Source organism: Leptosomus discolor, chromosome 7 (genome assembly GCF_034619465.1).
Source record: "Leptosomus discolor isolate bLepDis1 chromosome 7, bLepDis1.hap2, whole genome shotgun sequence".
NCBI lineage: Eukaryota > Metazoa > Chordata > Aves > Leptosomiformes > Leptosomidae > Leptosomus > Leptosomus discolor.
The window spans coordinates 52042304-52055408 of NC_141397.1; the positions used below are offsets into that span (position 1 = coordinate 52042304).

General features: G+C 36.2%; 1 protein-coding gene across 1 annotated transcript in view; it reads right to left on the minus strand.

Moving 5' to 3' along the window:
* OPA1 (OPA1 mitochondrial dynamin like GTPase) overlaps window positions 1-13105 on the minus strand; it is a 57368-nt gene that overhangs the window by 13914 nt on the left and 30349 nt on the right. The window contains exons 23-29 of the mRNA XM_086468487.1: window positions 12515-12667; window positions 11801-11909; window positions 10463-10542; window positions 9154-9294; window positions 7689-7805; window positions 6283-6376; window positions 4877-4987 (exon numbers count right to left, since the gene is read on the minus strand). Of these exons, the coding sequence (XP_086324613.1) occupies window positions 4877-4987; window positions 6283-6376; window positions 7689-7805; window positions 9154-9294; window positions 10463-10542; window positions 11801-11909; window positions 12515-12667 (805 nt within the window). The remainder of the gene's footprint in view (window positions 1-4876; window positions 4988-6282; window positions 6377-7688; window positions 7806-9153; window positions 9295-10462; window positions 10543-11800; window positions 11910-12514; window positions 12668-13105) is intronic.

The following is a 13105-nucleotide window of genomic DNA, read 5'->3' on the forward strand; positions in this document are numbered from 1 at the left end:
GGTCTGAAGCTAGGATTCACTGAAGTATTTAATGTACATGTGCACCACCTAGCACGTTTTAAATGCTACTGCAATATGAATATATGTAGCTTAGGTTTAGGATAAGACACTGGGAGATCCCCTTTCCAAAATGATTAAAGCATTCAGTTCATAATAGTGTTTTAGTAACAAAGCTTACTAAACTACTACTTTCCATGCAGTTGCTAACAAGAAATGCGTAACTGACAAAAAATTATCATCCCTTAAAATCTTCATAGGCTACATGTCATACAAAGAAACAAAAAAACAGAGAGTGAAAACCAAGAGGTACAAGGCTAGGCAAGTACATCTTCCTCAAAGAGGAAAAAAATCTAACATCCAAGAAACCAATGCCCACTGCCCAAGCCATGCTCATGCATCAAAAAGCAAGAAAAAGTAACCAGAGATGGGAGGCTTGGCACCAGCTCTGCTGCACACTCATCCTCCCCACTCCTCCTACAAAGGCCATTCATTGCCATCTTGTGTTGGAAAGCTGTATGGCGACTTAATTACCGCACAAAGTTCACACTATTAAGGAAGTTTCCTTTGGCCCTTTATATAAAAACAGCAAGTCCAGCAGAGTGGAAGTCAGGAAACAGTTTGGTAGTTCTGGGAAGCCTTTCACTGGGAGCTCAACATTAAAAAAAATTACCATGTTAAAAAGTAGTCTACAGAAAGAAGATTTATCCACGTGCTATCAATTTTGCATAGAACTATAGCATATTGCCGCTGAAATTACTACTCTATCATTTGTATTAAAAATAAAACAACATAAAATATAATATTTATGTTGAAATCTTTCTTTCATCGATATATTTTTTTCCAGAAAAAGAACAAGTATTATGCAATACTGAAAAACATAATTAAAAAGATACTGTTCTAGAGAAGGTGTGACTTCTACTGTCAAAAGACCAGTTTAAAAAACAGAAAGCATCATAATGCAACTGTATAAACCCAGAATGCAGACATATTTCAAATACTGTGTGCAGTTCTGCTCTTTTATCTTAAAAAGGGTTTAGTAGAACTAAAAAAGGGGGGAAAAAAGAGTGGCAAGGCTGACTGAAGCTATGAAACAATGCCCATGCAAGGAGCAACTACACAGATGATAACTTTTCAAACCAGGATAAAGAAGAGCAAGTGCGGGTAGCATAAACATCTACGAAGTCATGAGTGGCACAAAAAACGTATAGGGGAAGATTACTGAATGTTTTTCACAGTGCAAGCACTACAGAGAATGAAATGAAACTGGCAGGTGGCTCAAAAACAAACAAAAGGAAGTACTTTTTCCACACAATCTGTAGTTAAACTCTGGAACTAATTGACACAGGATGTTGCAGATGCCAAAGTTTACACGAGTTCAAAAAGCAATTAGAGAAATTCACAGGAGGAAAAAAAAAAATCCATGAATGGGTATTAATCACAAAGATATTACCTCAGGATTAGGAAATCTTGGAACTACAGATTGTTAGATGCTGAGAGTGCATACTGGGCAAGTACTACTGCATGCTTAACCTTTTCTTACCCTGTTCCCCAAGTACATATGCCTGCTCATTGCCAGGGACAGGACACTGAGATACACTAACTGTGGAACTCTTTCAATACAGGTATTCTTATGGACCAATTGCACTTTATGACATTTTTGAAATAAATTTTTCCAATTCAGCTATTTATCTTCTGCTCTGCCCCTTTTTGTATCTTACAGCCCTTTCTTACAGATGGTCTCTAGTCCTAGGGCTTCTTTATTTCCATAAACTCGGTAATTGTTCCTTGGTACAAGTACCATGATGATACCTGTGATAAGGAGTACACATATCACATTTAAAGCCTCTTCTTTGAAGAAAAAGTAACCTTCAGCACATTATAAAATATTTAATTTCTTAGAAACCGTTCAAAAGATCTGTTTACACTCTTTAAAGTACCTAGAATAAAACCTGAGAAGTAAACACCACGAAGGAGCAAGACTTGGGGCCTCAAGGTCATCAAGGAACACTCACATATAGGGTTAACATACCATTCAAGGCTGTAGAACACATAATAAAGCCTGCTCAAATAAGTTTTGAGTCTTGTATAAGCTCTCATTATGAGACTGGGTCACCCACATTAGAAACAGTTTGACGTGAACAAGTATCCTGAACAAACAATAAAACACTTCCAGTGCTTCAGCATTAAAAGACTGATGGAACAGAAATGAGACAGTGTTGCCATATCAGCAGCATCAAGAGGAAGCATCCCAACCTCAGGTGTACAAGTAATTTAGATTTGCAAGCACCGTTTCCAATCAGGAAGCTAGTGCCAGCCTCATATTTACAAATTTAAATTGTAATTAAAAGACCGTTTCTAACCTCAGAGGAAGGACATCCTGGAACATATTTTCAGAGTAAGTAGTGAGCCTCAACAACTTAATACTGATTTAAAGATGGAGCTCAAGATACATGAATGAGCTGGGTTATATAAACACAGCTGCCTGGAACAGAGACTGGACTTCATGATTCAGGAGATCCCCTCCATTCTACTCCTAATTAAAATACAAGTACTTTATGAATGTGTGTTGTGGGAGTCAGGATCTTTTTTCCTTAAGCAGAGTCCAGATCATCACTAAATGCTGTAAGAAGGAAATTACTTGCATAGACATCTGAGAGTTCAATGATCTATACTATAAAAGTCTGTCTCAGGAGTATAAAAAAACCCCACTGCACCACAGAAAAGCACTCTGTTCACTAAGGGAAAGCAAAGAAATCCCTTTTTTCTGTCATTTGTCCATAAAAATTAAACCCACTTTGCAATAAAAGCATACAGAGAGTAGAGAGAACATTGCTGATTTGACTACAGAGCTAAGCAGTGGGAGCTTTAAAATCTTCCCACAGGTACAGTAAAACAGAACATGTCATCATACATCGTTTCATGCTGAATAACAATTATTTCCTTAGAATAACGTGTGTGGGATCTGTGACCTCCTGAATCTAAAGAAATACAGTGCAGTGATGGTGTTTTCACTACACAGTAATTTATGAAACGCATACTACAGACCTGAAGCATATATACTAATATCCAGATACCAAGGATTATAAACACACAGACAGGCTGCTCTTACAGGTCTAGTCTTAGTTTACAAAATAACAACCCTAGCTGTTACTGCTTTGAAATGGGAGGTTATTCCTGACCCTGGTGAGAAGCACAATTGACAAAGCAAAAATTCCAAGTCAATTTCAGTGCAAAATAAAGACAGATTAATTTAAACATTATGTGTTTGCTAGTGCTCTTTTACTTTGATTTGAAACCCGGAGTATTTAAGGATAAAACAAAATCACCAAGTTTCACTCTATACCAGTATTTGCTCAGGAAAAAACCTAGCATCCAGCATCAAAGCAAGAAAGCAAACAGCACTGCTCACTAATAAAGGAGATAACTTCCTCATTAAATATCTGTCCCACTATGCAGGCTACCACTAGTTGTACCTCAACATATATACAGAGTGAGGAAAAATCCTTATTTTGTAGAACACATTCCACCCACCCTAAGAGAATGGCTACATGAAGGTTGATACAGGGTTTCAAAAGCAACACAGGATGTTTGGAGAGAATTATGAACCTATCATAAAAATTACATAGTCATACCAGTTGTTTCAGAGACCAGTCAAAAAACTCCAGAAAATTTGCCCTAGATTCACTAAACTCCTGCTCACAATTCCACAATAGAACACTTTCTAAAGGACAACAAATACCACAACCGACTGGAATTTTATTAACAATATAGTAAATATTCCAATAAGTTAACACTTCCAATGTAACAAAACCAGCACTAGCAAAAATAAATACTTAGATTTTGAGTTTATTGTAAGCAAAACATTTGTTTTTTATGACTCTGTGGACATAAAAAATGGCAGAGATAATTCATACATAGGAAAATAATAGCAATTGAAGGCTTTTCTATCCCACTGAACCCTAGATATCAAAACGTTGCTAAATAAAAGAAGAAACTGACCACGGCACTCATTTAATCTGAATTAAATATCCAAAGTCATATTTTACGAGAAAACTAGTTTCTACACCAAACACAAAATAAAGGTCTAAGACGAAAGGTCATCTGATGTCAAGATGCAGACAGTTACATATCTACATGAACTTTATTTATCATAAGCTTTTTTCTTTTCAGTTTCACACACTATTTTTTTCCCCCCACCAGTCCAGGTGTACAGCTGGGGTTTAAGTGGCAGTCTCACAGAAAAATAGCAGAATGGTGCCTAAAAGCCAACAATATATGGGCAAGAGCAAGCCCCATCAGCTAAAAGTCAGGCTAAACCTTACTGAATGTGTAGGTAAGACAACAGAAGTATCACCTCAGCCTGGACTGTCCCCTTAAAAACTTTCACTGTCTAAAATCTCACTATATTAACCACAAAAGCCCTTCACACTTTCTGAGTGACTCAAAGCATTAAACTACTATAATCCTTCTGGAAGGTTAAATCTGCTAGGTTTTGTTTCTTGTTGAATCTCTTAATATAACAGTCATCCCAGTTTAATCAGCACAACATATCAGATATTCATGTCTGACAGGTTTTTGTTTCTGTATACATGGCCTAGAATGAGCTGGACAGTAAGTCACAGGCATGTCCAGCTAATCAGTATTTTTTTTATATATATATATATACACACACATATATATATATATATATATATACTTACTCATGTCCACCTTTGAATCAGCAAGATCTGACCGTATTTAAGAAAAATTCCATTTGTGATATTAATTAAATGCTAGCACATAAACAACCCATATCACATTAAGTGTTCTCAAGGACAGTTCTCAGAATTTGCTTCACTTCAAACTAGTTCCAAAACACTACAGAGCAAGTACTTACTGAGATCCTCTGCGAGCTGGACCCTCTTGCCAGTTAGGAGCTTCACCTTTTTTTCATTGTCCTCAGCAAAGTCCTCAAGCACTTCCTTTACATTCTTCTCCAAGCGCCTTACTGTAAAAAAACCCAAAACAACAACAAAAAAGTGAGTGGTAACACTTTTGCACCTGTAATGATAGAAGGACAAAATTTTGTTAAGGTCTGTGGGAGACATAGTACATGTTACCAAACTAACTAATCTGGCTGAAGAAAAGGCAAACTTCTGAACACATAAGCCCCTTGTTTGGGCCATTAAGACATGAAATTCTTTGAGAAAAATGTTTTAACTTCAAAGGATGTTTTCTCTCTGAATTAAATCATTATTGGATGACTTTTTTAGAAAGAGATAAAAATATTTGTAGACTGCTTTGCTGTCTATTAAATTCAGCAGTTTCTTCTTTGAGACTGAGTATCCAACAAATCTTTTATTTTAAGCATCCTTGCTGCCTCCTTCTTAACAGTTACACTTCCATTATCAACACCCCCCTCATCAGATGAATGAAGGCCAAGCCAATTTAAGGTGAAGGATGGAAAAAGAAGTTAATGATGACAGCAGAGTGTGGTATTGAAGGACTGACGACATGCAGAGGGGTGTTGCTGTACATACAAGGCTAAGAGGAATCAAAAGCTCTTTAAAGTAGTATTACGTCCATCTTAACACTCATATCCTTGCCCTTCATACTTAGAGGGAGTAATGAAACTTCCTAATTTTGGGCCATGAGGTAGCTGGTTTGAAGAGACAGACCTGGCTTTCTACATTCAGGGGCAATTTCTTCTCCCTGGAGGGTAACTTGTATCACATCACAAGGTTCAAACCTTTTACTTGCACCTTCTTCAAGAAGCAGGTTGAAAACTATTCTACAGATCAAAGGTTGCTGTAGTAGTGGTACCATGGCACTAGCTGATTGCTACATAAATGCTGCTTTATAAGGAAGCTGCTGTTGTATAAACTTGTCTAGATGTTACATGGCACATTTTGCATAGCTTTTAAAAAAACTATTAGAATTGATTCTTTTTTTATATTAAACATTTTAAAATTAAAATCTACAGCTAGATCTGAAAAAAAATAATATAGTCACTACTTACTGAAATTCTTTCTGATTGGAAATGGATATTGACAATTGGCATCACTTAAGCTGAAAATACTTTAAGCTAGAGAGTGTCTTAATTATTTGACTTTCTGTGTACACTAAATCCCTTAATGTAACTAGAATGTCAAATTCTATTTACTCTACATCTTTTAACTACCTAACCAGGACACAAAAATCAGCCAGCCATGCTAAGCACAGAAGGAACACATAGCCAGAGGAACACTAGAAAATTTCTAAACAAATTTTATTTCAAACACCTCAACCCACTATGAGCCTTACCTTCAGTGTTAGTAAGCTGCTGCCTCAGCGTATTTGCTGTGATTGCCAGCATTCGCTGTATTCGCCAGAAGAGGACAATATCATTACATTCAAGCTGAAATGAGGGAAGTTGTAGTGTCAGACCTCTGATGTCCAGTGAACATCCTACACTTACAAGGATCTCTTGACACTTTTAGCAGCAACTGTACACTCATGTATACACATCCTGATCTTGCACAAAAATCCCACAGAATAACTGCTGTAAGTAACAAGGAAAACCACCAAAAGTACTTCTCAAGAACTGTGTCAGCCCTGCTTAATACACTGCATCACCTTTACATCTACTATTTTCAACAGAAATGGCCATATCGAGGGATATCACAGGAAAACAATTTGCACACTATGTGCAGGCTGGTGAGTATAACCTAATGCTCACTGAAACACCACACTTGTTCATAGAAACACTGAAGGACAACAGCTGAACTCCACATTGTGACTCCCTGGTCTGACAAATGCTTCCGAAGACAGTATTGGGCCAAGGGCTATATTTGTTAACAACAGAAGAGACAGCTGCTACACCTGCAAAGGGCGGCAGGAGAGAGCACTAACTTCACATTAGGACTCCTTAAAAAGACAGTAACAGGAAAAGGAAGCGTCATGGAGAGGCAGCTCTCCACTCTACGATCTCTCTTCTCTCCTACAGGCAAAGGTACTTCTACAGCAGTAAAGATTTCTGTCTCCATGGGCCTCACTGTTTCTCATTAAAAACAAAACTCCACTGAAAGTGAGGAGCTCTACCTTTCCAGTAATTTCTTTTCGATTTAAAATATAATGGTAAGAAAACTGTATATTCTTTCCTTCGTGCGACTTCATGCATACTGTCATTTGTTGCACAAGCTTGAGCTTACAGAACTGGAAAGTGACTTAAAAGATCTATTTCTAAGCACCATAGTTTGTTGGGTTTTTTTTTCCCCCCCCTGTTGATCACATGGCATTCCAAGCATTAACTCTAAAGACTTATTTCTCATACTTATCCCATAAAAACCCCTGACTTAATGTTTTCTGAATTTTTCATATCACTGAGGTAAATAAGAATCAATGGGAAAATAAGAGAAATGGAGAAATATACCAAGATGATGTCAATAGCTGTACAATACTGCTTTTATCAGTGTATTTTTGTACACATTGATAAGCAACAGATGTTTAAGTCACGACTGAAACCTAGTGGTCATTTTATATAATTACCACCAGGATGGCATTTTATCAATTACAAGCCTCATGTAAAACATACCTAAGATCACCAGCTATCTCAAGGCAAAGGATATAAAAGAAAAGTTAGGCTAGTTTCAAGTATTTCTAAAGTTTTTTTTCAACTGAGATGGAAATATTAAGGCAAAATACCAGTGCATATCTGTTCTTTGATTTACCTCTGAGTCCACAAAATGCCTCTGATAATAATAGAAGCCTCTTCGACATAGATTGCAGTGGTTCAAAGCAGTCTTCAGGAAATATCGTCTATAAATTTGGTGCCATGTGTCTTTAATCTAGGAAAACAGTGCTTAAATCTGATTAAATAAATACATACACTCACCATTGTGCATAGTTTAATGATTGCATTTAATTTGAAAATACAACTCCAAATTCCACTACCACTATCATGTAATATATGTTTAAATATAATTCTCAGCAATTTGTCTGCAACTGGGATATGATTAATGTGTTAGAGTTGGCAATGTTACAGATGATTGTCAAGTTAAAAATCTACTCTTCCATGCTTCTAACATAACTGCTTAAAAATATTGTCTGCAGCCAAAATACATTTAAATTTTATATTACAAAACAGGACAATTTGTTCTGCTCTTCATGTGATGCAATCTTCAAGTTAACACTGAGAATACAGTTTTGAATGGTACTCATTAATTTATCAATTAAACCAGATTAAAGCATAGGGAAATGTTTAATGCATCTTATGTAAAGAAATATTTGTAATTTTTCTTGATTAGGCTTGTTTATGTTCCAGTTGTTCAAAATTAAATACGTATATCAATTTGGCTCTTAAAAAATCCCATAAAATAAAATAAGGTAAATCAGTTGCTTAGCTAGAAAGGAAACTCAATTTGCACTCATGTAGAGGATGTGGATTACTACTCTGACCTTTACAAAAAGCTAAGTGTTGTACAGGAAAGCAGCAGGCAGGTATTTAAATAACTCTTCTAACTTTAATATGTACAGGCATTAATGTTGAAAAGGTAGCCAGCTACTGCAGAAAATAAATCACTGTTAAAGGAAACATACATCTATTACTTATTAATGTTTGAATTCTCAATTATTTAAAATCTTTAATTTCATTAGATAAAAGTTCTAATTATGGTTAAGAGCCTTACACTGAAATGAGATAAATCATTTTCCACAACATTTTAAATGTATAATACATTCTCTTAGGGCACTCTAAAAACCCCTGCCTTTTTCCAAGTATTTTTACAAACTTTCCCTCTCTCCTGTGTACCTGTGAACTTCAAGCTGCACGTACAACCACACCAAAACCTTAGGAATGCATACGTTTTTATTGTATCTAGCTCAAAGGCCTTGACTCCATTATATAGCATCTGAACAATGATTTTAAACAAGCCTTGTCGTAACACAGGCTAGAAAATCTGCTCAGAAGATTCTAATTTCAGTCTAAACCGACAGATTCCGAAGCCTTGTACTGCATTTGTCTGACAGTCAACAGAACTGTGTGAATTGCATGCCAGCTGTTATTTAGTACCTCATTCTGAAACATCTGGATTACAAATTCAGTATTGAGATGGAGTCTTTTGTACGCTGTCTACGAAGAACATTCAAACATACACAGGGGGTTTCCATATGTTTTGTTACAATTCTGCATCTTACCTGACATGGGTCCACTGTTATTCCTCTTGCTTCAAGATTCTTTCTGACAGTTGTCACTTCATCATTTGCCAGATAAGCTGCATGTTCTTCATTGCATTTGATTAATTTCTCAAGTTCATTTTTTGTTTCATTACGAATATTCTAGAACAAGAATGATTAGAGTTTATTATTATAGACTCAGAGATGATCAGCACATCATCAATAGTCTACTTGCTTAATAAACTACAACAGAAAAATACCTTTAACACTATTAACTGTTATATTTAAGTGACTCAAAAGGGCATTTGTGCAAAGACACCTCAAGTATAGTATTTTTTAATGGATAATTCACTGCCAATTTTTTTTTTTTTTTTCATTATGCACAGAAATGCAGAAAAGGAAAAGAAAGGTGGGGAAAAAGAAGTCATAGGTGTTAGCCTCCTTTCCCCTCCAGGAACATCTGCCAGAGGGGTTCACATCCACATATCACCTGTTACACTGATGAAAATTGTAATTTTTGCCTAATAGCTAGCAAGAACTCTCCATGGATTCATACCTTTAACTTGCTGTCCATTAAATTCAAGTAAGATAGGTTGAAGTCACTGCCTTTCTCCCATACCTGGCTGCATAGAGCTGACTGTAAAAATCCTTCCTCTGAAACAATTACTTTCTACTGTATTCTTTTAAACTCTACTTACTTCTTTAAAGTATGATTCAGTTTGAGAAACATCTAGAAAAAGTAACATTAAAAGCACATCATCTCTGGGCATTGAATAGAAAGTGCTATTCAAATTCAAAAGAAACTTCCAAAAACGATGAGCAAACGAGAAGGGAGGTTATGATGAGATGGTCAATCAGAAGATACAACTATGACTAGAATGGTCATGGTAACTCTACCACATACTAATTAAATCTAAATGGAGCATATTAGGAAACTGCACATGACTTCTGCTTAAAAGGCATGCTTGGAAAGCATAGAAGAGAATAGCCCAGTTTCCACCCAGTTTTCATCAATTTCTTTCTACTGGAAGAACTTTAATATTCAGGTCAATGGCATAATAGCAAAGATGTAATTCAGCTGAAGAATGGAAAAGAGTTTACAAACCACTAAGTATCTGCAATATGAAAAAAGTATACAGAATTCTCTGTGGTGTAATATTTAAAGCAATGAACTGTAAAAGTAATTATAAAGTATTTAAAAGTAATCTTCTTTTTTGCAATCATCTAAATAGTGTGAAGAGGGCTGCTATTTTTTTAAAAATTTACCAAGTAATAATCAAAGTTTTCTGAAAGTAGTGAGCTACAAATTCTTAATTTTTTTCCCTTTTACCTGTTCTTTGGTGCGGCCTATCCAGTACAACCATCTTTTTTTCCAGTCTGGACCCACCATATCTTCAATAACAGATTCAGCTAAAAAAGGAAACATGGTATTAAGTACCAGTCAAAATATACGTAAACTAGCCAAATTCATAATTCTGAAGTGAGGTACAAGATCAAGAATGGACTATTTTATGCCTAATAACACAAGATATGCCATACTGAGCGTCCTGGTTTTGGCTGGGACAGAGTTAATTTTCTTCCTAGTAGCTGGTACAGTGCTGTGTTTGGGATTTAGTGTGAGAATAACGTTGATAACACGCTGATGTTTTAGCTGTTGCTAAGTAGTGTTTATACTAAGTGAAGGATGTTTCAGCTTCTCATGGTCTGCCAGCAAGAAGGCTGGAGGGGCACAAGAAGCTGGGAGGGGACACAGCCTGGACAGCTGACCCAAACTGGCCAAAGGAATATTGTGTATCATACGACATCATGCCCAGTATATAAACTGGGGGGAGTTGGCCTGAAGGGGCAGATTCTCGGGAACTGGTTGAGCATCGGTCAGTGGGTCGTGAGCAACTGCACGGTGCATCACTTGTCTTTCTTGGGTTTTATTTCACTCTCTTTTTGTTCCCTTCTTTTTCATTATTATTATTATAAAAATAAAATACAGTAATAATAGTTAATTCAATTATTAAACTGTTCTTATCTCAACCGAGAAGTTTTACTTGGTTTTGATTCTCCTCCCCATCCCACAGAGGGGCGGAGCGGGGGCACAGGTAGGTGTGATCGAGCAGCTGCCTGGTGCTTAGTTGCTGGCTGGGGTTAAACCATGACACTAAGACAGACGTCTTTTACTTAAAGCAACAGTTGATGTCTTTTACTAAAATTTAAAGATGACTGCCAACCAGTAATTACTTCAAGGATGTATTTAAAAAACATAACATCCCTCCACTGAGTCAGCCCTCCAGGCTCCAAGTCAGACTTTAAAAAAAAAAAAAAAAAAAAAACAACTTACCTTGTTGAAACTTGCATCAAAATTAATTATGCTTGATAACAGTAACTGGACCAACTACTTTCCCTGAACTTATCCTATTCTTCTACATGTGTGTTTGCACCATTCTTTGACTCTACAGATCTCTACTACTCATCTTTCAGTTGCCACATTGCAAGAGCACTAGCTTCTGTGGCTGTATTTTGTCAAACATTTCTACCAGTATCGGTACCATTTTAAACTGTCGCCACTATCTCAGTTGTGCTGATACAAAAGCTTGTACTGCAGTGGAGTGAATTAGATCCAGAAATTGACCCAGCTTAAAAAGCACACAAGAGTGGAATATATCACACAACTCACTGTCTTTGAGACGACTTTGGAGGGTCTCTTCCATAAAATGAATAGCTGCATCCCACTGCTGTTTATCAGATATTGACCGATCTTCCAAGGCATTGTGCTGGATCACTCGCTGCAATACAGAACATCATTTTAGCGTACAGTAAAAGCATTTATTCAGGATTTAGTAAAAAAAAAAAATTGCTGACATTCTCTTAATTTTTTGATGTCTATAAAACCAGCACGTATTGGGCACACGGGATTTATTCAAGAGGCACCTCTTCAAAGCACTGCCAAAAATATTCTCTTGTGCCTTTAATTTAAATCTCTTCTATAGCCTAGCATAAATAATGGAAAAAATAAAGCAAACAATATGAAATCCCTCCAGATTACAGAATCTATAAAGATGGTAATGAAACGCTGTTATTTTATGTGGCTATACTTAACAGAACAAATGAGCCGGCTGTCCTTGGGCAGCCAGTGGATTATGGAGCACTTTTTTCTGAACCAACCCAAACAATTTTATTACATGTTATATAGAACAATAACTAACAAAAGGTAATAAAACGAATTGAGGAACTCTGAATTAAAACATTATACAGAAAAGGAGAAATGGACACATGTCTCTATCATTTCATTATTGCATTAAAAGAATGCAAAAATAACGAATATGCAACTTTAGCAAAAAGATTTAAACAGCACTTAGTCAACAATACAAAAAAACCCACTACATTATACCAGGCTATCCTCCGCTCTCTCATTCCATTTATGTCGTTTAATACTTTCTTCTTTGACAGCTTGTTTCAGTTTATCAAAGATATCATCATGCTCTTTTCCTTTTTGTTCTGTCATGAAACGGGAAAATTCTTCTTGCAAAGTCTCCCATGCCACCTAGAAAGTCACAAACAATGCCTGCTGAAATGGACCATTATACCACGCAGAAGCTGGTAAATGAATGTTTATGGCAATTATTGCAAGTATGAAAATGTGTATACTTTCTGAAAATAACATACAAGCATCAGAGTAAGTCATTGCCTTATCCTTTCCTGCCTCATCCATTATTACTAAAGTTGATACTAAATTTTGCTTCGCTATGCTGTAACAAGTGGAACTCTGTTAAACTTGCAGAAGTGTATTAAATATGAATATACCTACCTTGAAGGGTTTGTTTAACCTTTTAAAAGGAAGGATTTTTTTGGTCTTTAATAGGGAAAATTCACCAGAAAAGAAAAATACAGTGTTTCTGCTGTATATGCTTCTCAACATCAAGACTCTGTTAGCCTTTTCTGACATGTAAACTGGTTAGAAGAACTGCAATCAGCCCTTCAA